General features: G+C 39.5%; 6 protein-coding genes across 7 annotated transcripts; 3 read left to right on the top strand and 3 right to left on the bottom strand.

The window, feature by feature from the left end:
• Positions 1-1,106: 1,106 nt before the first annotated feature.
• LOC137585224 (aminopeptidase N-like) lies at positions 1,107-7,306 on the top strand. Its single transcript, XM_068300921.1, has 8 exons — positions 1,107-1,184; positions 3,648-4,128; positions 4,199-4,354; positions 4,418-4,819; positions 4,883-5,338; positions 5,470-6,019; positions 6,268-6,788; positions 6,861-7,306. Exons 2-8 carry the CDS (start codon positions 3,659-3,661, stop codon positions 7,087-7,089), a joined length of 2,784 nt encoding a protein of 927 aa, XP_068157022.1. The 5' UTR covers positions 1,107-1,184; positions 3,648-3,658; the 3' UTR covers positions 7,090-7,306.
• A 1,436-nt stretch (positions 7,307-8,742) lies between these two features.
• Positions 8,743-15,078, bottom strand: Usp1 (ubiquitin specific protease 1). Of its 2 annotated transcripts, none has more exons than XM_068301306.1 (4): positions 14,887-15,078; positions 12,421-12,942; positions 10,673-12,360; positions 8,743-10,603 (listed from the first exon to the last, which is right to left on the bottom strand). In XM_068301306.1, the coding sequence occupies exons 2-4, from the start codon at positions 12,929-12,931 to the stop codon at positions 9,470-9,472; spliced, it is 3,333 nt and encodes a 1,110-aa protein (XP_068157407.1). In that variant the 5' UTR covers positions 12,932-12,942; positions 14,887-15,078; the 3' UTR covers positions 8,743-9,469. The 2 variants fall into 2 exon arrangements, with proteins under 2 accessions (XP_068157407.1, XP_068157408.1); XM_068301307.1 differs by lacking the exon at positions 14,887-15,078 and adding an exon at positions 14,646-14,858.
• Positions 15,079-15,194: 116 nt separating this feature from the next.
• On the top strand, positions 15,195-17,124 carry eEF1gamma (elongation factor 1-gamma). The gene is made up of 3 exons (XM_068301308.1): positions 15,195-15,264; positions 15,409-15,558; positions 15,666-17,124. Exons 1-3 carry the CDS (start codon positions 15,253-15,255, stop codon positions 16,785-16,787), a joined length of 1,284 nt encoding a protein of 427 aa, XP_068157409.1. The 5' UTR covers positions 15,195-15,252; the 3' UTR covers positions 16,788-17,124.
• A 214-nt stretch (positions 17,125-17,338) lies between these two features.
• On the bottom strand, positions 17,339-18,675 carry Cisd2 (CDGSH iron sulfur domain 2). The gene is made up of 3 exons (XM_068301309.1): positions 18,495-18,675; positions 17,760-17,983; positions 17,339-17,698 (listed from the first exon to the last, which is right to left on the bottom strand). Exons 1-3 carry the CDS (start codon positions 18,589-18,591, stop codon positions 17,618-17,620), a joined length of 402 nt encoding a protein of 133 aa, XP_068157410.1. The 5' UTR covers positions 18,592-18,675; the 3' UTR covers positions 17,339-17,617.
• A 124-nt stretch (positions 18,676-18,799) lies between these two features.
• Positions 18,800-23,420, top strand: Brd8 (Bromodomain containing 8). The gene is made up of 2 exons (XM_068300495.1): positions 18,800-22,257; positions 22,343-23,420. Exon 1 carries the CDS (start codon positions 18,869-18,871, stop codon positions 21,497-21,499), a length of 2,631 nt encoding a protein of 876 aa, XP_068156596.1. The 5' UTR covers positions 18,800-18,868; the 3' UTR covers positions 21,500-22,257; positions 22,343-23,420.
• LOC137584902 (uncharacterized) lies at positions 21,575-23,159 on the bottom strand. Its single transcript, XM_068300496.1, has 2 exons — positions 22,351-23,159; positions 21,575-22,247 (listed from the first exon to the last, which is right to left on the bottom strand). The coding sequence occupies exons 1-2, from the start codon at positions 22,791-22,793 to the stop codon at positions 21,575-21,577; spliced, it is 1,116 nt and encodes a 371-aa protein (XP_068156597.1). The 5' UTR covers positions 22,794-23,159.
• Positions 23,421-26,345: the final 2,925 nt, after the last annotated feature.

Here is a 26,345-nt window from a genome sequence, read left to right as displayed (position 1 = left end):
AAGTTTGTTCTGAAATCTCCCAAGAACAAATTCTGTGCTTAAAGTAAAATGCCTTATATATGTACATATTTATACCTTAAGGATCGTTTTTAAAATCAGTATGTAGCCAAGTAGAGAACTTTATGTAATCTAAGTCTTTCAGTGAAGATTAAGTATAGACTACAATGTTCATCTATTCTTCCTTTATGATGATGATGATGATTATTCATGGAACGATGAAATACCAAACTAAACGTGTAATTTTTAGAACAATCAAAGAATCAGATTATCAGATATATATCTGATAAAGAACAAAACAGATCTTTAAAGGTATCACTTATCAGCAGATTTCTTTCTATATAAATATGTATGAAGGCATTTATGTATGTTCAGACACTCGTATTTCAAGTGCGCCAGTCTAATTCAGTTCAGGCCACACAACATACACACACTGAGGTATGTATGTAGGTATTGTACATCGGTCTATATGTAAATATGCATTAAACAGGGCTCACATGCTGTGACTGACTGTGACTGGGCCTGCCTGGTGTGTTCGTGGGTACAATTCAGTTTTTGTTCTTATGTTCTTGTTTGTATCCTCTTATCTGTCCGTCTTGGGTGAAGGTGCAGGAGGAGGAGGAGAAGGAGGATGAACTGAAAGCGGGCGGTCTAGGCTCTCTGAGCCTGAAGTGCTATGAGAACGAAAACGAAGAAAAAAAAAACGGGTTAATCAGGGCAATTAAGGTCAAAAACATGTTGGCGTCGGCAACAACAACAACAACAGCAACAACCACGTCTCATCTCTCTAGGTCCCCATGCGTGTGTATGTTGTATATATGGTGGTACTTATTCAGTTATCTGTGTGTCTGCATTAAAATTCAAAAATTGCGCATACGACGCGTAAGCCCTGCCATTATTTTATTGCAGCTCCCGCTGTGTATGCTCCTCTGTTGCCGTCTCTGTCTTTGGCTCTGTCTCTGGCTCTTTTCAAAGGTTCTCCCGAAATAAAAAAAAACCAACAAATCCAAAAGCAACGCTCAAAATGCGCCGACGCCGCCGTCGTGCCGGACCGGACCGCACCGGGCTTCATATAAGATAAAAGCGCTGAGCTTAGTCTGATGTCAGTGTAGATTCGTTTCGACCGTCGTGCGGTTCATATAATATTTGCCTTTAAATTTTTGCTGCTATTTGCTGTTTGCCGCTCGGTTAGTGTTCCTTTTTTGGATGGTTTTTTGGTGTCAAGTAGTGTGTGTATGTGTGTGTGGATGGATGCACTTAATCTTATTCATGTAATGATGTTCAAAACATCTTAAAGCCAGACATCTAGAGCCTTTGGGCTTGTTGAGATTAAACAGAACCAAAAGTGAAACGTTTGTGAGGTGTAAAGAACAAGCGCATTGATTGAGAAACAAGTTTTTGCCAAGTGTTTTTATTTAAAGAGTACATACACCAAATCTGGTCAATTGTTCTGCCTAATTGTAAGAGCTTTAGGAGAAACTTACGAACTTGATTTTGTAAGATTCTTACGAATTGCCAACTCAACTGTGTTAATTCCTCTAACAATTGTTTCTATTCTCTATTCATCAACTTGAAGACTTAGATATCTATCATAGAATTGTTCGTTTTGTTCTCTTTTCTTTATGAATAATCAGAGTAAAATATTTTGCAAATCAATTAACAATTTATACTAGATAAAATTAAACTTATTCAATGCAATGAGAGTTCAATTGATAAGTCAATGTCGAGGTAGTTACAAATCGTTCAAGTGTTAAACACGTGATTGATACTTAATGGAACAGAAAAGTTTTCTTTTCGTCTAGTTTTTGTCAGCCTAAAGTTCATTTTATGTAACCTATTATTAAGTTAGTTAGTAAAACAGGCGCTATAAATTTAGAAAATGGCAAAAAACCAGATGAATGATTATAAAAATAAGAGGAAATTATTTAGTTTATTGTTAGTAGAGTTTTTAAATGCTGTTCTCCTAAGATTCATTATTTTTAGAGTTATAACTTTAGACTAAAGATATCATTTTACAACAACCGAATATCATTAATGAAAATATTTAATCTTTTTTCTACTTTTGTTGCCAAAAACTTGTTGAATTAAGACTAACTAACTAATTAACAGTGTCTTCCTTAAACAGACTCGAAAGCTCATGACTCTTGGTGATCTCAACTCAAAATTATCCTAAAACACATTTTCAGCTTAGTTTATATAATCTCTTAATTTAAAATACAGCTAAATTTGGATGTAAAAGAAGTTATTCTAATAAATAACTAATAAGTAGCTATTGGAAACACAAGACGGAATCGTTAAGCTAATAACTAACAATACTTATTGCCCGACTTTCCTATATACATACATATATAGCTGTTTGTGTCATTAAATGTACTTAACAAGGGCATAAAATTGGAGTTACAAAACAAAAAAATGATTTATTTAACAATTGATGGTTAATAATTCACAAAGCCAATAAAACCAAACAAAAAGCTGTTAGACCACAAGCAACTAACAATAAGTATATATTATTTAGCGCCCAACGACAATAACTTATTGTTAGAAAAAATATCACCCACTAAGCATATGGAAATTCAGTTCATCTCAGGCTTTCTCTGGACTTTCCAATGGTCTAGTTTCTTGTGGGTGCTCTTCTCAAACGATATTAAAGGTTAATGACCGCACCCCCATATACACATACATATATACAGAACACATTTGGAAAGCTAACGCCAACGACTTTTGCATAAATAAATATTCACAAGTCCCAAGTTATGTGTGTGTATGTGGATGAAAACGAGTTGTCCACAAGTTGCAGGCCCAACTGGCAGCTGGAAGCTGGAAAATCCAGTCCAGATCTTCCTGTGTCTTCCGTTTTTTCTTCTTCTACTTCTTTTGCTTTATTCTTACACTTTTAATGCATCTTAAGTTATGCATGCTGAGTTGCATCTACATATGTACATATATGTATATATATTTCTGAGGTTGCATAAATCTCTCGGCTCACGTGCCAGAGCAAAATGCATAAAAAAAGTCAACAATGAAATAAAATCTGATGTGTTTCGAAGTCAGTTGTCAAGTTTCATTGGCCCAGACCTTAATACGTGGGCGGCATGCTTAATACCCAAAAAAAAAACGTATCAAATCTTAATTTGCATTAAACAAAACAGAATTGGTTTTACAATAATGAATGACTGAAAAATTAGTGCACAGTGGTTTCAAAGTTTAAATAAACATATAACCAGTTTTGTTTATATATTTTTTCAAAAATTATTTCTGCTTTTATCTGTAAAGATCTTTTGAATGAACTCACTGAAAAAGTCCAAGTTAAAGATGTACTTTTAGAAACCACCAAAGAAATATTGCAAATGTTGTTATTTGAAACAAAACTTTAGTAAAATTTTACAACTGACATGGAGATAAAAATCAAAATGATATCATAATAATTATGATAAAATTTATGTTTTGCCATTTAATAGGAGCAACCACTGTGAGGCAATTAACTTTTACTAACGTTCCATTTGGTTTAAGTTATAAATTGATTTCAACATTAATTTAGCAAATGTGATTTAGTTAATTGCTCCATTCCACTTAACACGGGTCAGTTCGATTCGCAGTTCGTTCGATACGCTTCGTCACTCAGTGCTCATTGTGTCCTCTTCCATTCGCAGTCTGATTGGGCATGCAGTTGATTCTGTTGCTTGCAGTGGGCCTGGTTCTCGGCCAGTCGGCCCAGACGTTGGCCAGCGAGGCCAAGTATAATTATTTTCGACTGCCAACGGCTTTGCGCCCGCAGAAATATGATCTGAAGGTCACAACTCATTTGGACAATCCCAAGGATTTGCGTTTTGAGGCGACTGTGAAGATTCTGATAGAAGTTTTGGAGAACACCAAGAATATTACACTGCATGCAAAGAATCTAACCATTGCGGAGGACGATATCACTCTGAAGGACACTCAGGGCAAGCAGGATAATTGTGTACAGTCAACGGAGATTAATTCGCATCATAATTTTTATGTTCTAAACACTTGCCAAGAGCTTGAAGCTGGCAGCGTTTATGAATTGACCATACCATTTGCCTCGGAGTTGAATAACCAACTGGAAGGATATTATAAGAGTTCCTATAAGGATCCATTAACCAAACGGATGAGGTAATTTCACATCGATGGAAAGCTGTTTCAATACAGTGCAGTTACAATGAGTACTTTTCCTTTTTTAAAGATGGCTCTCCATCACCCAGTTTGAACCGGCCTCGGCCCGTGCTGCCTTCCCATGCTTCGATGAACCCAACTATAAGGCACCATTTGTTGTAACCCTGGGCTATCACAAGAACTACACAGGTCTGAGCAACATGCCTGTTAAGAAAATAACACCAAAGTGAGTAAAGGGAGAAAAAGGGTTTTGAGCTTTTCGTTGTTATATTTCCTCATTTCCTTCTAGCGATCAATTCCCCGACTATGTGTGGTGTGAATTCGAAGAGTCCGTGCCCATGTCAACATATTTACTTGCCTATAGTGTAAATGATTTCTCGCACAAGCCCTCCACACTGCCCGGTTCCGCTCTATTCCGCACCTGGGCACGTCCCAATGCCATTGATCAGTGTGATTATGCCGCCGAGTTTGGACCCAAAGTCTTGCAATATTATGAGCAATTGTTTGGCATTAAATTTCCATTACCCAAGATCGATCAGATAGCCGTGCCAGATTTCAGTGCAGGTGCCATGGAGAATTGGGGGTTGGTCACTTATCGTGAGATTGCTTTACTGTATTCCGCATCCTATTCCTCGCTGGCAGATAAGCAACGTGTGGCCAGTGTGGTAGCCCATGAGTTGGCTCATCAGTGGTAAGTTTTAAAAGACTAGAAGATCAGAAACTATGGAATACAATACTTTGCTTTCTTAACAAGGTTTGGAAACTTGGTCACCATGAAATGGTGGACTGATTTGTGGCTAAATGAGGGCTTTGCCACATATGTGGCCAGTCTGGGTGTGGAGAATATCAATCCCGAATGGCGTTCAATGGAACAGGAATCATTGGGCAGTGTACAGACCATTTTCCGAAAAGATGCTCTCGAAAGTAGTCATCCCATTTCACGACCCATTGAAGAAGTTGCTGAAATTTCAGAGAGTTTTGATCAAATATCATATCAGAAGGGTTCAACTGTGTTGCGTATGATGCACATGTTCCTGGGCGAGGAATCATTCCGTTTTGGTTTGCAGCAATATCTGCAAAAGTATTCTTACAAAAACGCCGAACAGGATAATCTTTGGGAATCCCTGACACAGGCAGCACACAAATATCGTGCCTTACCCAAGAGTTATGACATCAAGACCATCATGGATTCGTGGACATTGCAAACTGGGTAAGTTTAAAGTAGGTGGAGAGAAGAAACGTTTCTAGACTTGTCCGAGAATTTAGACATACTTTTTTGTCCAATCTCAAAGAATTTTTCACCACAAATCGAATCTGAGATATATTTTGTTCCTTTTGCAGATATCCAGTGATCAATGTGACTCGTGATTATGAGTCAAACAGTGCCAAATTGACGCAGGAGCGTTACTTACTGAATACTCAAATAGCCAGGGCACAGCGTCACGGTTGCTGGTGGATTCCACTCAGTTATACAACACAAGGAGAACAGGATTTCAATAATACTGCACCTAAGGCTTGGATGGAGTGTGGCAAGGAGGGTGAAATCTATCCAAAGACAATACAAGATCTGCCCGGACAAGATGAGTGGGTCATATTCAATACCCAACTGTCGACACTATACAAAGTCAACTACGATGAACGCAATTGGAAGCTACTCATTGAGACTCTGACCACAGGGGAATTCCAGCGTATTCATGTCCTCAATCGGGCCCAATTGATCGACGATGCCTTGTATCTGGCCTGGACTGGTGACCAGAACTATGAGATAGCCATGCGATTGCTGGAGTACTTGCAACGGGAACGCGAATATCTGCCCTGGAAGTCGGCCTTTGAGAATCTTAAGCGTGTGGGACGCATTGTGCGCCAGACTCCGAACTTTGAGTACTTTAAGGTTTGTTGAGTTACACTTTGCATTGGAGTTGTGTTTTTTTTTCTATGAACTTCACTCCGGGTGTAGTAATAGTAACCTATAGCTCTTCATTCCCCCATTTAAATGCGGCCCCCCAAAAAGTTGTTTTTTGCCGTAAGTTAATCAGTGCTTGGCCAACAAAATTTGTTGTGAGAATGTTGCAAAGAGTTGACCAGATTAAGGACCACCAAATTGATGGTTAATATGTATATAATTTTCTTACTCCACAGCGCTATATGCAAAAGTTGATTACACCAATTTATCTACACCTGAGTGGGCTTAATGACACTTTCAGTGCCATTCCTGAACAAGATCAGGTCCTGCTCAAGACCATGGTGGGCAACTGGGCCTGTCAGTACGATGTGGAGGATTGTGTTGCTGTGGCCCGCAAGTATTATCGCCAATGGCAGGAGGAGGAGAAACCAGATGAAAAGAATCCCGTGCCTTTGAATCTGCGTAGCATTGTCTATTGCACCTCGATTAAGCATGGCAACGATGCAGATTGGCAATTCCTGTGGGCCCGATATGTCAATTCGAATGTGGCTGCTGAGAAGCGCACCATTCTCACTTCCTTGGGTTGCTCAAGAGAGGTCTGGGTGTTGCAGCGTTATCTGGAAATGACATACGATTCCAAAGATACCATTAGGAAACAGGATTCCATGTGGGCCTTCCAGGCTGTGGCTTTCAATGAAGTAGGCTTCCATTTGGCCAAAAACTATTTCATGGATAATGTGGAGGCTATCTACAAATTGTAGGTTTTTCTTCGGGGTGTATGAGTTATCCTCTTTCATATATTTCATACTGTTTTGTTATATCTTTTCAGCTATCATCCAATCACTAAGGACATGTCTCGCCTGTTGCTCCCCTTCTCCGAGCAGGTGATCAATCAAAGTGATTTCGATAAGTTCAGAAACTTTGTTACCCTTAATCGAGCATCGCTCAAAGGTCTAGAACAGGCCCTACAACAAACTCTGGAGACAATGCTAACAAATGTCCAATGGAAGGAGCGTAACTACATCCAATTGTCACGCTCCATTCAGGAGCTGCTCTAAAAGTGTCAGCTCCTCCCATCAACTCTCAAGTTTAGTAGAAATATTAACTAACTACTTATACGCATACATATAATATATATCTACAATATTAAAATGTTCCATATACATATACATATAAAACAAAATACATTATTATGTGTAATTTTAAAAAGAAAGAACCACAAAAAATAGCAACACAATAAAATAAATAAATTTTAATTGATCTTCGCCAAACGAATTTCGCCATGTGAAACAAATTGTCTAAATCTAATACCGGTTTAAATAAGTATTTCCTCATGTATTTAAATAAAAATTATAATTCTTAACCATTTTTAGACTATTTCCTTCAGCAAAATCTAACTTGGGTGATGATTTTTTCAAATTTTAACATTATATCCATCGATTGTTTTAAAAATCCAAAATTAAAGTAAGCTTCAGTTAAATCCCTACGATTTATTTAAGCCAAACCCAATCTATTTGAGACTTAGCTGATAAAAATAAATAATTGTTCGCCAGGTAAGTATATTTAAATTGAATTATATCTATCTAATTAATAGAAGACAGATCATCTTCAGCATCTTTTTCAAAAAATAAACCATACTATCGCCGAATCAGCCAAAATATACTTACTATAAAACCCAGAGGATCATAAGGATAGAATGGAAACAAGAAAAACTCTAGTTACATCTACTTAACTCGAAAAAATGGCTAACAGACGATGTCCATTACTTTACGAGGAAGAAAGACTATCCAAACCGAGAAAGACTATCCGTTAGTTGATATTTTCAACGTCTTCAAAAAGCAAAAAGTAAGAAATGCCACTTCATTTGATTGATGTGTTTAGATATATATAATATATATGTATGTATGTTGTATATTTCGTATATTTAGTTTAAGCATGTTCTATAATGCTAATCATAATTGGAATTGAACATATATGTTAAATTGTGTTTCCATTTTTAATTCGGTTCTCTCACCTTACAATGTAAATAAATCTTTGTGTTTTGTTTTTTCTTTTTTGTTTTTCATATTTCTTCATTTCATTTTGTTGTTGTTGTTGTTGTTCTTGTAAATGTTAATATCACTATAGCAGCGCTCTTGGAAAAGTAAACTTAACTATGTAAATTATAGACTAAAGAGCTGTTTTCCCATAGAAAATATCATACAGGAAACTAAATCACTAAACAGATTATAATCATGTGTATAAGTGTGTGTGTGTGTGTGTGTGTGTGTCTGTGTTGTTTATTTGATCGAGTCTGTGTTTGTGTGTAAATATGTTCTTCCATTTTACAATTATGTTGTGTATTTCATTATTCTGTATTCATTATTACTATTATGCATGAAGTTGCCCACATATGAAAACATTGTTATAAACTATCCAATCAATTTGTTAACAATTCTGAGTTGTATTCCCAATGTTGTTCAATGATCTTGTCCTCTCTTTTTGTGTCTCTGCTGCTTGTTTGTTATGAATGTAACAACTATTCAACACTTTTATAACTTATGGATTTTACTTCCAAATAGATATCCTCTCCGTTTATTATTAATTTATTTATTTTTAAGCAATCAATCCTATTTATTTAATATTTTTGGACAATGACAAAAAATGGTTGCTTTGTGTTGCTGCTGCTGGGATCGTGCTTATGAGAATCTGAGATTAGAGCTATTACAACATTTGTTTTAATCATTCTTTGTGTTTGTTTATATTTTATTGATTTCATTGCTTTTGACTTTAATGTAAGTAATGAGTATATCAAGGTTGTTATATCAGATATATGTATTTAGATACTTATTAGTGAATGCACTTTTTTCGGTAATATTTTGTTACTTTTTTCTTGAGGCAATTAAAGGGGCAGGGAGATGGTTAAGGGGGCAAACAATTGGATACCATAGCGTTCTTAACGTGTTAAATTCGTGTGATTATTAACAATAAGTGTACAACAAATGAATGCCTGGCTCAAAATGCAACTGAAGAATATTATTATTATTATAAATTTTTTTTTTTTCTTTGTTTTGTGAGGACATAATCTATTCTAATCGATCCAGTCGAGAAATACAAAAAAAAAAGAATATGAAAGGGCAACAACTGGATCGGCTTACTCCTTTTGCGATATCAATTATAAATTAACCTGCCGTTCGGAGGAGTGAGAGTGTGCACATCAGTCAAACCGCTGCCAAGTAGTTAGTTAAGTTATACATGTAGATAAACGATAGATCTTAAAAACGAATACAATTGTTTAACAAACAGACTTCTTTCTGCTTCATTAAAGCCTAGACTAGAGACCTTGATATCTCTCTGGGGGTTATCGCGGTATCTCGGTCTTCTCTTTCCGCACACAACTTAATATGTTTATTTTAATCGTCTCTCATTGGCGACGGCTCTAGCCGTCATTGCACGATCTCAAATTTTGTGCGCCCCATTATCAGTGGACCAGGAGCTCTGTGACGATGGCGGCGTTGATGCTGCTGATGCTCCTGGCTTTGATGGCGTTGCCTGTGTCGAAGTCGAAGACGATGTCGCTTGCAGATCGAATCGTGCATAGAATAACAAATATGGTGTAATGGTTATTTTCCGTGTAGGTGACAATAGTTCTTCGAATTCCCGCTGCGTCATAGCCTTGATCTTGTCATCATCGCACATATACCAAATTGGCTCTGTGCTGCCATGGGGATAGTTGGCTTTGACACCGCCGCGTCCTGTGCTTCCATATCCCGGTGGATAGGTAGTGCCCACCCCACCAACATTTGTTGCCTGTGAGCTGCTGTAACTGAGATTGCTATTGCTACCATTTTGTAGGCACTCTTCACTGAAGTCACTGCAACTGCCGGCTGCACTGGTCTGCTGACTACAGCACAGACGCATGGCACAGCAGTTGACCCCATGACATGTTGTATTCATGGTGAGTTTGCCAATGCCATTGGTAATCGTCTTACTGCTAATGCCATTCAATTGTTTTACATTTTTGCTCATGTCGCCACTGCTCGACGCCTTGCTGCGTCCAAATTTCATTTTCTTCATCAGACTAGTGCCAGAGGAGGCCAAAACCGAGGCAGCAGCTGACACTGGAGTGATGCTACTACTTTGTCCATTATTGGGAGCTGCATTCTCATTGGAGCCCATTCCTGTGGTTGCTGCCAATGCACTAGTGGTATGCTGCTGCGTCATGTTATTTCGTCGATCCTTGGGACAATTCATATAATCACTGGCCAAATCCAGGAAACATGTGTAGGCTATATAATGACCCACTGTCAGCGTGGCTCCCACATGGGTAATCACACTGTATAGCTTGTAGACATGAAGCTTGTTACCCTCAGTCAATTCACAGCACTTGACACAAAAGCAGGGCAACGTGAATGTTGTCGGGACATAGGTGCTAACCTTTTCCATGCCACCTGAAAAGCGATTCAATTGTATGACCAAAAGACGCGGAAGCACCTCATACGATATGGAGCGTATGGCTTCTGTGTAGCCAGTACACTGATTACAACTATATTTGTTCTCTCCGCGAAAATATTCCTTTGTGATGCAAGAGTTCTGAAACGAATCGATAAACAGAGCATTAGTATACAATCTTATCTCGGACGTACGGTCTTTCGATCTTACCTGTATATAAGCGCTTGGCTTCTCCTGCAGTTCGGCATTGTCGTAACCGGATATGGGCACTGGAACCGAAATATCTAGCATACCCTGCTTTTGCCGGGTTACTGTTTCACAGCTCAGGCACTTGGTGGTCAGCACCACTATGCCCTCAAAGTCAGCACTGAAGAAATTCAAATTCAATTCACGTATACGCTCCTCGAGACGCATTTTCTTCTTAAGCAGACTACTGCTGTTCATTTCATCGTCACTGGTATATTTTGTGGGTGGTGCTGATGCTGTTGGCGGTGGCAGCGGCAACGGAGGAGACGTTGACGACGACGACGATGACGTTGGTGGTGGTGCCCCAGTGAGATCGACTGTATTTAAATAAAACAGACTATTAGATGTGGCCGAGCTAGCCGTGGGACTTTGCTCCTTTAATGGTGACTGGACACGCGTCGATGATGACTTGCTCGAGGCGGACGATTTTAAGTCGTCTTTTCTCTTTGATTTGCGTGAGAAGAATGAAGTTTTTGTTGTTGCAGTTGCTACTGCTGCTGGTGTTGGTACTGCAGGAGCTGATGCTTGACTAGCCATTCCATTGCCAGAGATGGATACCGATGATTCCATGCGCTCCAGGCCACCATCACTGGAATCCACCTCATCGGGATTGGATATGTACCCATGCGCCATTACCTCAGGACACTCACCAATGGCCTTGATTAGCGATTGGTTTGTCTCGCGTATGCAATTGAGCACACACATCAGAAACTCATGGGCATCCTGCTGTTGATTACCCTCAAAGGTGGCATTCACATCCTGTATGGCATGCAGTAGAGTATCCGCATGATATGGTTCCGTGGAGTCGGTCATTTCATTGCCATGCAGATTGTGATACAACTCGTGAAGCTTCTCGCTCACTGACTGATGACTCGATTTACTAGTATTTGAGCTGGCGCTTGTGCAACTTGTGCTATTGCTATTGACACTGACATTCCCATTGCTGTTGCTAATGCCATAGGGTGGTTCTGTTGTGACCAAATCCTTACTACTCCAACTACGGGCATGCTCCAATTGAGCAACACCACCGCCTCCACTCACATGCCGACCCAACGATGCAGATTTGGCCGTGTGCTGACGCATTATCGTCTGCTGTACCACATTCAGATCGTGTATCAGATGATGAAGATTATGCAGGAAATGGGGAGCAAAACGTAGTGTATATACCACCGAATTGAGATAACATGTGTTGCCTATGTTACACAATGTACCCATGGCCGGGGCATGATTGTTTATGGCTGCACTGCCATTTAATCCTGGTGCCGTGGAGCTTCCAGATGATCCATAATACTGATGACCCTGCATATCCTGCGATTCAATTTCATTGGTTGAGGCTGAGGGACCAGCACGTAAACCATTACCGCCATAACCATTGGCCACACGACGCTCATCTCCGGCAGTCTGGTAGCGACGATCATACAATGACATGGTGCAGGTTCTTTTGCGGCCGACACGTGAATTCGATTTGGCAGTCGCGTCTAATTCGAGTTGAGCTGCTGCAATTGCCGCTTCGGTTTCAGGGGAATAGATTTCAGTGACGAGTTGATTTCTTCGCTTTCGAATGCCTCGAATACCACGTTTCTTTTTGCCTAATGCCTTTGGGTTGTCCTGTTCCTCTTCTATGATGTTCCAAAACTCTGGTTTAAAGTGATCTGTAGATAGAATAATATTTATAATAAGGATCGAAAGATTCAATAAACTTTGATGGCGACCTGGATGTAAAAATTCTGTGGCCTCTGTTGGTGTGGGGGAGGCAATCTGTGTCTGTGGTGCCAATGGTGGACTTTGGTCCTTTTCTTTCGCAGCCTGTGTGCCAGATGCCTCCGTGGGAACTGCTGTTCCTGCTACCTCTTGGCCTCGTGGTCTTAGGTTATAAGAACGCCCAGAGTCCGTAATATAGACACGACGCTTTCGCTTTGGTTTTGGAGGAGTATCAGCTGCTTCTACAGAAGATGCCACCGGATCGAATACAATAGTTTGTACAACCTGATCGATGTATTCCACAACAAATGGATAAAGAGCCTTCGGTGATGGCGATATGGATGATGAGGATGATGCTTTGCTGCTCTCTTCTTTCACACTATCCTGATCCTGATCCTTTGGATCTTGTGTTTTCTGATCAATGCGTTTATTTGTATTGTTGCTGTTGTAATTGCTATCCTTTGTATTAGTTGGAAGACTGTCTTGTTCCTCTTTGCGCTCTATTACGTCATATTCGTGCATCTTTCATTATCCTGAAAGGATAAAAATCCCAAAAAATATTTAACCACAAACATACTGCAAAAAGATTAATAGCCACGCAAGGAGAAAAATATATAACCACGCGCTTTGATTAACCGTCGAGAAATGTTCATTTGGGTTTGTCATCGATAGTTCTTAACACCTGATAACATGGCTTTTTGATAGGGTAATGGTTGATAATCAATCATTAAATATTGAAAAGGCCTTTGGGTGAATCATAGAATGTGTTTTGTTTACGTGGATGTACCTTGTAAAAAAAAAGTCCCACGATAAATATCTAAATAATACAGCTATTTAGAAAAGTTATATAAAAAATTAAAAAAAAAAAAAAAAAAAAAATCAAAATCCATTAAACCGCTACAAAAGAGGAATATTTTATCTTCTTTTTCGTATTGTCAATTTCTATCAAAGTACTCTATTAATTCCATGGACTTTTCCTCTTTTTAAAGAGTATTCATATATTGCATTTAGTTTCATTTGCAAGTCTATGTTAATTAATTAGATTGTATTTTTATACATGGTCTAAATAAACAAATAATCATTTCGAATACTGTTCAAAAAACATTTTCATAACTTTTTTACCTTTTGGAGGATCTCGAAGGTTTGATAAAAATCTAAGAGTTTGCAATTTAACAAAAACTTTTTGTTATAAAACTAAAAAGTTATTCAAATATGTACATATGTATGTATGTTTATATATTTTCTTATCTACATGGACACTCCTGACTTTTAATGGGTATACTTTGATTGAGGATTACCCAACTGTGTTGGAATTCGTTTTTGCACATTTGCCGCTTATGTCAATTAATGATAGCCCCACAAAACCTTATCAAAATTCTAAACAAAAATAACAACGGAAACAATATGAATTCGGTAAAGTTGTTACTGCCTATACTCTTTTTTTAGAATAATTTTAATTGTGGACCTTGTAATTAACGAAACAAATAATAAACTACAAATTATTGAATTCAAACTCAAATTTCTAATTAATAATTGTTTCTACTTTTCTGGAAAAATATGTAAGTATGTTTGTATATTATTCCATATTGGCAAGCAAACCATTTACAAAAATGCATATATCCTTTTGTTGCAAGGGTATACAAAAAATTATGTAAAAGAAATACATATGCACATGTATGTATGTACATATACAGGTGCAAAATTTATTTGGAGACACAGAGATTTCTGCCAATGCAGGAGGGAAGGGGCACCGGGGAGGCTTAGACGGGTGATATCGACTTATGCTGAGTTTTTTTGGGCATTATCTTTTTTTATTTGCATGTAGTTCCAGGGTCTCCGGTGAATGTAAACTATACGGCTATTGATTTTGTTGTTGGAATGAAGGTCACATGGCACAAAAAATAACACAGAGAGAAAATGAACAACTACAAAATGATACAAGCGCAAGAAACAACATGAACAGTAAAAACAACAACAAATCAAATTCAACAATTGCCAATTGCAAGGTAAACAGTTATGCACCTATACGTACATACATACATAAATGTATATGTATATAAGTGTGTATGTGAATGCATATGGATGTGTATAAAAATGTGTGTGCCTGTAATTTATTCACGGCATTAGCAATACGCTTGAAGGGCTTGGTTAATATTTTCTCCTCTTAGCCCTCCACTTTTCACTTTTTTCCTCTTCCCCACCACCACAATGGCAATGGCATTTATTTAGAACTCACATAATTGAGGGAGGGGAACAACATTTGGAGGCCAGCAGGCCATGCCAATTGTGTTCTGCCGCTTCGCAAATGGGTATTAGATAAAACACCGCCGCCACCGTTTTAATTGGAAATCGTAAAGAAATTTCGGTTTGCAACGTAAGACACACTCACATTCGCACTGGCACCCACACACTTGGACACTCGAACACACGCACACACACACTCACACGTTTGGGGGCTCGCGGTGAGAAAATCTTACCACTTTTATAATTTTCTATTTCACCGCCAGGCATGCAATTCACTTAATAAACTACGGTACTAGCTGCATTACTAGATAGTTCCCTAAAATACGTGTATTGTTTTGAATAATTTCGACGTTTTTTAAATAATACATATATATAAGCCGTGTGTTTTTTATTTTATGTATTTTGGGTAGTGTTGAAGAGTGTTGCAAAGCATCAGTTAAATTGCCAGGGACTGGCACATAAAAATAGTGGGATACTGGGAGCGCGACTCATATAATGGGAGCCCAAAAAATGTAGGCATCGAATAGGGGGAATGTTTAAATAGTGGTTCATCGTACATTTGTTCTTCTTCTTCTACCGTCTCTCCGGCAAAAATCACGATGTCGACTGGAGTAAGTAAAAAATAGAGGCTATTTAATTTGCAAATTGGAAGTCCATCTTTTACGGATAATTGTTAAAAGCACGTCAAATGCATGCCAAAAAGATTCGAGTATTTGGTAATTATATTCTTTCTCTTGATTAATGCTTAATTGCAGACACTTTACACTTACCCTGAAAACTTCCGTGCTTACAAGGCCCTTATTGCGGCCGAGTACTCTGGTGCAAAGGTGAAAGTGGCCGATAACTTTAAGTTTGGCGAGACCAACAAGTCGGCGGACTTCCTCAAGAAGTTCCCCAGCGGCAAGGTAAGAAAATGTCAGAAAAATCTATTTTTTTTTTGCAACTTGGGTGTGGTGTTAACTAAAGCCGGTATGCAACGTCATCATTCGCTTTCTCACTTTGCTATTTTCAGGTGCCAGCATTTGAGACCGACGATGGCAAATTCTTGAGCGAGTCTAATGCCATTGCCTACTTTGTGGCCAACGAAAAATTGCGCGGCGGCAAATGCCCATACGTGCAGGCCCAAGTCCAGCAATGGATCTCGTTTGCTGACAACGAAATCGTGCCTGCCTCCTGCGCCTGGGTTTTCCCCTTGCTAGGCATTGTGCCCCAGCAGAAGAACAATACCGCCAAGCAGGATGCTGAAGTTGTGCTCCAACTGCTCAACCAGAAACTGCTCAATGCCACCTACCTCGCCGGTGAGCGTATCACCCTGGCCGATATTATTGTGTTCAGCAGCTTGCTGCATCTGTACGAACACGTCCTAGAGCCAAGTGTACGCAAGCCCTTCGGCAATGTAAACCGTTGGTTCCTTACCATTTTGAATCAGCCACAGGTGCAGGCTGTGGTCAAGGACTACAAATTGTGCGAGAAGGCTCTGGTCTACGATCCCAAGAAATACGCTGAATTCCAAGCCAAGGTTGGCGGCGGCAAGCCACAGCAGCAAAAACAAGAAAAGAAGAAGGAGGAGAAGAAGCCAAAAGAGAAGAAGGAGCAAGAACCGGCCGAAGAATTGGATGCCGCTGATGAGGCATTGGCTCTAGAGCCCAAATCAAAGGATCCCTTTGATGCTTTGCCCAAGGGCACTTTCAACTTTGATGATTTCAAGCGTGTCTACTCCAACGAGGATGAGGCCAAGTCCATTCCCTATTTCTTCGAGAAGTTTGATGCTGAGAACTACTCCATCTGGATCGGTGAATACAAGTACAACGACGAGTTGGCCAAAGTGTTCATGTCTTGCAATCTCATCACCGGCATGTTCCAGCGCCTGGATAAGATGCGTAAGGCTGCCTTTGCCTCAGTCTGTCTTTTCGGTGAGGATAACAACAGCACCATCTCTGGTATTTGGGTGTGGCGTGGACAGGATCTGGCCTTCACTCTGTCGCCCGATTGGCAGATAGACTACGAGGTCTACGACTGGAAGAAACTGGATGCCAAGAGCGAGGAGACCAAGAAGCTGGTCACCCAGTACTTCTCATGGACCGGCACCGATAAGGATGGTCGCAAATTCAACCAGGGCAAGATCTTCAAATAAATTAATCACTATCGCCACCTACCACCACATGAGAACGAATTAAAAACCGCATTCTACAAACTTTGAGATTCATTCTACAGCGAGAGGAAAAGACGATGATGAAGATTGGGATAACACACCTGTGCCCCTTAAAACATACTTAACTTAAGTTTCAACTGATATATAATACCATATAATGGAGAGACGAATGCACGCCACCCAACTGTGCCCTGGTTTAATTTTGTGTTGTTTAATTTACCTTTTCTGCATTTGTAACTGAAGAAAATTGTTTTTATAAAGCGCTCATATGCATATATATCAGAACAGCCAGAAAATATAATTTATATAAAAAAATAAATACTTTTGATTACGCCTATTGCCTTTACAAAAACGAAAAAACTATTAAAAAATACTTTCATATTCCGTTTTAATAATCCACCAATTTTTTCAATAACAAGATCAAAGAAGATATGAAATTTGAGGCAAATTCATTTGTTAAGAATGATACCTTTTTGTTTAGTAAAAACATCATTGGCTTATTAATTATTGCAAAAATAATACCATTTGATGTATTTCTTTAAACTTTGCATTGTTTTTTTGCCAATATTTTATTATTCATGGAACTATCTTTAGGCTTAGAATTACAAGAATTATTGACATGATGTGGACCAAATCGAAAAACAATTTGAAATCGTTTAGATTTCAAAACTCGAAAGAAACAGGCTGCAATCTATTCAACTTAATTCTAAAGGCAAATGTAAACGTAGAGAAATAAATCTACGTAAAAAAACCAATTCAACAGGGGAAAATGCTATCAAAACCATTTCTCTCGGGATGTGGTACAGCTGTGTTTACTTCTTGACCACAACGGGACCCACATTATCACCAGTCTGCTTGTTGTGTTCACCATGGCTGCCATCGCAGTATGGCCACTGGAAAAAGAGGAAAGATTGTAATAAATCAATGAAGTTATTATGGAGTAATTTCACTCACATTCTTGGTCTTCCAGCAGCGACAAAAGGCTGCCTTCTCGGCAATGTCCTCCACATCGATCATGTCCACAACTTTAGCCTCATGTTTGCGTATCAAATTATTGCAGCGTCCACTATTCTTGGCACTGCAACGAGCCTGAGCTGCGGGACAAAAGGCCAAATAACTGGTATAACCAATTCCAGCGACCACAACAGTTGGAGGGATGAGAGCCAGCCAATCCTTGACTAAGAGAAAGAGAGAAGAGAAAAGGTAAAGCAATTAGCAGGGCATATTTTAAGATCGACAGTTCTCATTCAAGTGAAACCGGCACAAGGTCAACGTCTCTCGACGCATAACTGTAAACGGTATGTCAGAGTGTGTGTGTGTGTGTAGTGCATTGAAGCGTCGTCTACGCACTTATCTAATTTCATTTTTGGTTTATCACTTTCTCAAAGATAAACCAAAGGAATTAAAAGCAAATTGTGAGACAATAACAAAATGTTGCATAATCTGTCATTTTAAATAGACAGGCAGAGTGGCTGAAAAGAGTAAGATATGTAAGCCTTGCAGTTCCCCTAGTAGTTCACATCATGCCACATAACCTTAAACAATAACAAAAAACTATCCAAACTATTATTGCTGGTTAACTGGCATTACCAATGATTGAGATTTAGGCTTAGATACTTTTTAATTACCACTGCAGACCTTTGTATCACAATTCCAATTGGATTTGACCCCAAATGAGAAAAAACTCACACGACAGTTTGAACCATCCTCCAAAGGTATCGGGAACTGGAAGATTTGATAAGTAATTCGGCAATGTCGATTTAACTAAGTGCGATAATGATTCCATTTTTGTAAATTAGTTTTTCTTTTTTGGTACGTCTTTAAACCAGTTTTTGTTATTGCTTTTATTTAAAAGAGTTCGGCACTAGTGTTGTAAAACTTCAGTATTTGCTAACACCATTCGATAACACGGAGGTGTGTAATCGACACTTTCTGCCATTATTGGTTTGTCGAATAATCGAAACGGATATCGATACATTTCATTGTGCCTGCATCCCTGGTTTCATTAGACGCCATGTGAAAACATTGTCTGCAATAAAAAATAAATAAAATTATTTAAAACAATGTCTGGCATACAAGAACGCTTACAACTGAGCCGGACTCCTCTGGACACTTGGTCGAAGCGGGAGCAATTGTGTTTAGCATCGGCTGTATCCTGCAGCGGGGATCAGAATTGGATATCTGTAAGCCGCACATTGAAAACAGTTTGCGGCGGCAATGGGAATAACAACAACAGACCGGTAGATTGGTATTCCCAAAAGAATTGTGCCGTTCAATATGGTCATATGCTGGAGAGTGTGGAGACAACCAAACGAAAGAAACGTAGCAGTGAGAGTAGTGTTTCCTCCCCGGCAACGGTGGAACCACCAACTGAGCTATTATTGCGCCGCCTGACCGAGGAGAGATTGCAGGAAATTAAAGCACAAATGCGAAGTGACCAGGAAATGTATCGCAAGATCCAATTGGAGATTGAAACCTTGCAGTCTGATGAAATGACTGAGCAAGAACTGCAGACGATGTGGCAGGAGATTGAGAAGACACAGGAAGCCAAACGCATAGAAGAAATGACTATGGAAAATCGCTTGAGAGAGCGCGAGCAGAGGAAAAAGGAGTTGGCGTTAAATTGGAGGCAAACTAAACGAAGCACACCAACCACACCTGATACCAATACGACAGCGGTGGACATGGATGTGGAGCAACAGCCACCCTCGGCCGCCGTAGCCCCTTCTCCACTGCTAACCTCTCTGCTAAGTACCACATCAGCTGGTGCAACCTCCTCCTCCACTTCGGCGGGTGCAACTGTGAGTGTGGCTAGAACCACGGCTCCCACTATCACCTCTCTGCTAACCAGTGGACCCACATCAATACCTAATCAACCGGCCATTAAGGGAGATCCGGCGTTAATGGCACGACCCATTAGTGGACCTCCTGGTAGTGAATCTCTAACGCCTAGCACGCCAACCACTCCCGGCAAGAGTCCCTCTCAGGCTGCTCCAACACTGTCCATGTTGTTAGAGCAGAAAAACAAAAACGCCACCGCCGCGAAGGGAACTAATGATGCAAAAACAACGATTGGGGATTCAGTCAGCTTAGAGACGGCACCGCCAGCGCCTGCTGCTGCTTCAGCTTCTGTTGGCCCCGATGCTGGTGGCGATGAAACGGATCCGAATGATGAGCAACTTTTAGAAGTGTTTCAAAACATTATGATGAATGACATAGATATCGCTATGGCCAGTGCCATCGAAGATGAAATTCTTAAGAATGTGGATGATGTAGATGTAGCCTCCCCAACCAACAATCCGAAAGCCGACGAGGTCATCGATTTCGAGGATAAGTTGGATGCCCTTAAACGAGACCAGACAAATCCAGTCAAGAAATTACATGAGGTGAAGCCGGTTGAGGTTGTCATTGGTTCGAGTGATGACTCAAATGACAATGTACCATTGGCTACAGTAGCCACAAACAGCAGTGAGAGCAAAGATCGAGATCAAGCAATTGGCGAAGGCCAAGCGAAAGAATCCAGCGATCCCACCACGGAACCTTTAATTAGTGAAGTTGGAGTGGAGGAAATAAATGAGACTATCACATTAATAAGCAGTTCTAGTGAAGACACAGCAGATGTGCCAACTGCTACACTGCCTGCCACCGAAGATACGTCCGTAACGGAATCAAAAAAGGGTGAAGAAAGTGATCTGATGGAGAAAGAAAAAGAATCGGGAACGTCTCCTGAAGCTGGGACAACGATTGTAGAAACAGAAGCGTCCACCGAAGAGGGAGCTACCAGACAGGACACACCGGGGCCACCCACAGAGGTGGTTAAGCAGTCGGAGGATAAACCGACTTCAGGGACAGATGATGAATCTTCCGCAATAGCAGATGTCAGCAAAACAGACTCCAAGTTAAATAAGCAGCCAACCAACAATAAATCGTTCAGCATGGAAGAACAATCTAAAGCCGATGTGGTGGATACCAATCCACCTCAGCCTCCGTCCGCTCCGACCGCACGTGCTCCATTGCTGCGAAAGCTACCACATCGTGATCGTTCTGAAAGCCCAATGGTCGATGATGATACTACAACAGCCAGTGATCATTCCACTGCCCGCTCCAGTACACGACGTCGCTGCTCCTCCACACCCGTAATTGACAGCATACCAAATTCACCGGCCTCCAGTGAACACAATCACCACGACGATCGCCGCGAGACAAGGGCGGCATCGAGGAAACTTTTTCAAACGATTTGCTCCACACTGTTTGAGAGTAAGCATTCATCACCTTTTCGTCGTCCTTTTCACGATGAGCATGCCCAGCGACATGCCGAGCTGTGCCTTCGCCCAATGGATTTACCCAGTATTAAACGGAACATTGAATCAGGCGTCATTCGGAATATCAATGAGTTGCATCGAGATGTCCTACTGATGACCCAGAATGTGCTGGTGGCCTATAAACCCCACACAAGCCAGCACAAGACGGCGCTTCTTTTTTGGAAGGACTGTCAGGCAATCAAAGAATTTGCTGCCCAGCAGATTGAAATATTGGCTACGACTCCGGCACCAAATAGTGTGAGCAGTTCCAGTTCCTCCAATACGACAGCAACCAGCTCTAGCTCCACCAGTAGTAAAACGGATAAAGACAAAGAAAAATCCAGTGCCAATAAAGCGAGAAGCGGTTCACGCAAGAGCCAGAGACATCATTAATTCCACTCAACAATCAAATAAACATATATACATATAAGCGTATTAAAGGAAGCACATATAATTTATTTCTTTGGACTAATCGAAAAATATTAAATTTTGTAAACGTCGCGATCTAGAGGAATGACACACAGCTCGTCGTCGGGGGCAATAGAATCTTCTCAAGCAACGAGATAACTGGAGATCACATTGACACAGACGAGCGGCACATGACTCAGGTCCGCCCCATTCACCATGATCGATTGCACAGAGTGGTTTGCCGCGATAGCATTTCCATACGTATGGCACAAAGTATTCCAAATAAGAGATGCAATTGCTCTGGCCGTAGCACTTGTCGTGCAGCCGACAACACCGATCAATGCCATCAGTTGGTACGCCCTGGCCACCAAACCCACAATAGCAACCATAGCCCTTGAAGATCAACGGATCACAGCTAGTCGAGCATTTGATCATGGAATACAGACGAGTGACATCACGTTTACCCCGCTCGCTAGCTTCCGTTTGCTGATGTCGTTCCTCTAGGCTAGCATTATTGAACTTCCACTTCATTGAATAGCCAAATGGATCATTCACTCTGGCTATATACACATTCTTCTCATCCATCAGATCCTCCAACTGGGCCTGCTGACCATTGTTGGCGCTTATAACTCGTATATCCGTGACACGTCCATCGAAATGTTGATTCTTCAAATTCAATAGTATCTGATCGCGAGGATATGTATTTTGCCATTCAATCGATTGATGTTTATCCCTAGAAAGAGGTAAGGTCTTAAACCACATGCTCTACTTGAAATTTTCCGCAAGTTTTAAAACTTTTCGCAACTAATCTTCATTATTTTCCTCTAGATACTCACTTGTGACCCTCTTCGAGCCAAGGTTGTGGACGTTGTAGTTCACCCGTCCAACCTTCCAGACCGATTTGCTGCCATTGCCCTTGTGGTGCAGTCACCAGACTGGTCTTTACATTCGTCTCTGGCAACGGAGGGGCTGAAGATTCGACAACTGATGGAATTTCTGTGACATTTGGAAATATTGGTTCCGTAAAATCTGAACGTTTCATAGCTAAAATCTCAAAGCCATCATCCTCTGGCAATTGGCTGGGCATTCTGAAGACAAAGGTTGGATTCGCATTGCTCATTATAAATGGACCATACATTTCCGGTATAATATGATCCACAAGCTCACTGTCGTTGGTAATGCCCTTGAAGGCCTTGCGAATATCTTCTATAACCGTGACAGTTGGCGTTACAATCGACGATCGAAGGAGCAGCAGCAGCAGGATAAATATTTGCAACATTTGGTCAGGAAGCTGGTTTCGCCAATGGAAAGAAAGGAAAATAGTAAAAAAAAAAAAACAAAACAAAACTCAACCGCACAAGACGAGGTTCGAGCCGAAATTGAAGCTGATCAGGCGAAATGCGGTAGTTGGTCAGTGTACACGAAAAGCAAAGTGAAGTTTAAATTGCTCAAAATCGTGTTAATAGCAAAAAAAAACAACAACAACAATAACCAAAGCAAGACCAGTAGCAACAAAATATAGTAACAATGAGCCGGCAGCAGCAGCGTCAACGTCGCTGCCGACGACGACGGATTTGGTGCACAAACTCAAAGACCAACATATTGGTGAGGCTATTAATACCCCCAAACAGACGACAACAACGATGAAGTGGCACAAAGCCGTTTGATGGGTCAGTTACCCAAATTGAAAAGCGTCGAGCGAGTTAAGGCGAAGGTTAGCCATGTTTTATTTAGGTTTTTTTCTCTTATTTATAATTATTATTATATTGTATATTTATTTTGGCATGACTTGGCAGCTTTCCTTCACAACTTACTTGGAGAGCTGCGAAATTGTGTGCAAAACAAAACGTAGTAATTCAAATAAAAGTACAACAAAAGTTTGTTGTTGTTCGCATTGCACATGTAATTAATCATAGTGGCCCTGCGCCGCCTTTTAAACTTTGTGTTTGCTCGTTAAAGTAGGAAACTTAAAAAAAAATGGAAGCAAACGAAACAACTTCAGAATCAAGGTTTATAAAAATGCACTAGATACATAAATTTGTTATGTTTTCGAAGAGATGCAAAGTTGTTTGCTTATGCTAAAGAATTTACTTATTAAATTAGCAACTAAATTCAAAAGTCTAACTGCCAATGATTTGAATTCTTGCACAAATTTCAAGAGGGCGCCACAGTGCGTGAGGCATAAAAATCCCTTACAAATATTTCCACCCAAATAGTTATAATTAAAAACTGAATTCTCTGTATTATTGTTAATTAATAAATAATTAAAATTTATATTGCTTGCTGCTGGTTCACCCTAATTCACAAGTACCCTTAATAAAACTATCGATAAGTTAAACATCGATAGTAGTTTCAATATACCAATTGTGGCGGGTACTTTTTAAAAACAAGCCCCAGCTAAAAGTTTTCAAAAAAGAGTTGTAAATATAAATTGTCAGGACAAACTGAAATATGTATATAACAATCTAAAAATTATTTCCATCAAAATAGAATAACAACTTGGTGTAATATTAGGTCGGACCTTCATAGTCTTACATGGATGTCCTTTAATCTTTGAAAAAAAAAGTATGACTATTTATTGTCTAGTAGTTTTAAGCTCTTAAAACAATTGTTTACGTACTAAATCTCATCCATAAACTAACTCGACGGATTTTAATCCCAATTATTACAAATTTTGAAAACTATGTAATTACCATTCGACGGAACCCTTACATTCATGTATCTCCTCCTCCTCTTATCTTTTCCTTTATTGCTACAGCATACAAATCAAAGACAGACAAAACGCTTTAATACATTTTTTTTGTTTTTTTTTTTTTTTCATTCTTTATTTTGATTTAATAAATGTGATTATTTTTCTTTCTGATTATCATCGTTCGTCCGCCTCATTGGTCAAAAACGATGTCGAGGGGAGCGGAAAACAAGATGTAGCGATGCATCCTCGCGGGCTAAACGGAAATGCCGCGCATTGGGATTGGGGCAAGCATTTTTCCAGCTGCTGTTGTGGTGTCCAGAGTTCAAGTTGGTATATAGTGCTTGATGTTGTTGCTGCTGCTGCTGACTGGCTGACTGACTCGTTCTGCTTTGCTTTAATCGTTGCATTGTCATCTTGCCTCCGCTTCAGCAGTTTGTGGCTTCTACTCCAAGTATCCCCACCAAGTATTTCGTTTGTAAAGTGCTGTGGCATTGTTGTTGCTGTTATTTGTGGGAACAAGTACTGACACACACACACACACACACAACAAAAGAAGAACAAAACTATTTTCAAATTGGAAAGGTTTTGCACTTCGCCAACTCCGCCGACATCGTCATCGTCATCTTGGTCGTCGTCTCTCTCTCTTGCTCTTTGTTTCGCCTCTTCTCGTTAGTTAGTTTGTTATTTTAACTATTATATCAATTAGTTTCAGCCTTTGACGGTTTCAAGAAATGGAAGGAAATGACGATGTCAACAACAACAAGAAGCAACTCTGGATCCGCCGTCGTTGCATTACAGTGCTTTTTGCTGCTTTCTCGCTTTGGGGTTAGCCATCTCTATATACTCCATATACATACAATATACGTGTGTATATTTAAAATAGAGCAGCATTTCATTTAAAAAATATGTAAATAAGTCCAAAACAAATGTTGCTGCTGCGTTTGGCATTTCAAATAAGCGTGAAAACAATAACAAAACTACTACTTGAAAATAGGGTTGAAAAGGTGTCTGCTGTTGCTGCTTCTGTTCCGGCTTCAGAAAAAAAACTCGAAATTAACATTAATGAGTGGAGGAGAAATTTGTTTTGTTTTAAATGCAAAGTCATTTTATGAACAGCAATAGCAGGTTTATTCCCAACTCGTTTGCGGGGGCGAAGGGTCAGTGAGTGTAAAGGGGGTGCAATGACCCTAACAACTTATCTCCAAAACTGCAGTCCCTCTCTCTACCCTAAAGTTATTTCAACCACTTGTCAGCTGCTTTAAACGAGAAAGGGGAAATGTAGATCATTTGGCTATATCCACTCAACCATAAATACCTCAACTTTTCTTTATACCTGTTATTGAGCCACACAACGAAAATAATGTCTTACATAAAATATCTCTGCTCTAGACAACTTTGATCTCAATTTGTTTAAATATAATATTTTTTATATGTAGATGGTTTCTAATGTAAATAACTATTTGATTTCATCTCACTTTACGCCCTAACCCGAATTGAATGCATTTCACTCTGAAATGGAACTATTTTGAAGTGCTTCTTCACATTTCATCAAAACAATATTTAATTTCCACTTAAGATCAAATGGTTTTAGGTATATACATATAAGGGCTCCGTTTTCAATTTATGTAACGCTTGGATCCTTTGTCAAAGGAAAAAGCCATAAAACATTGTTTGGATATATGATCTAAATGTAATATACATGTACTATGATATATGTAAATTCTCATTAAAATGAATAATTTTGCTTTATGTACATAAGTTTTTAAGAGATGAATTTAAAACCAACTATAAAATAAATAACAACAAAACTTTAACAAATTAATACTATTTATATTTAAATCACTTTGCAAAGGTTATTGACAATTAAATATTTAACTTAGAAAAGCCAAAGATCATAATAGTCCTGTTTAGTTGCCAGATAAGTTTTATCTGAAAAAAATATATATGTAGTCTTCTTATCTACTAAACAATTTGTCCTATCGCTAGATATGGCAAGCTCTATTCTAAAGAAAGTTATTTGGCCCAATAACATCTTAAACAATGGGTTCCTTAGAAAGGGACTTGTTTTAATCTTAGTTGCAAGAGATAAATAAATAAATAAACTGTCATCATCAAAGCGCCTAAGATCAAGCACACCCA

Source organism: Drosophila tropicalis, unplaced genomic scaffold (genome assembly GCF_018151085.1).
Source record: "Drosophila tropicalis isolate 14030-0801.00 unplaced genomic scaffold, ASM1815108v1 contig_878, whole genome shotgun sequence".
NCBI lineage: Eukaryota > Metazoa > Arthropoda > Insecta > Diptera > Drosophilidae > Drosophila > Drosophila tropicalis.
Note: the sequence above shows the minus strand (reverse complement) of the source record. Positions and strands in the feature narration are given on the sequence as shown.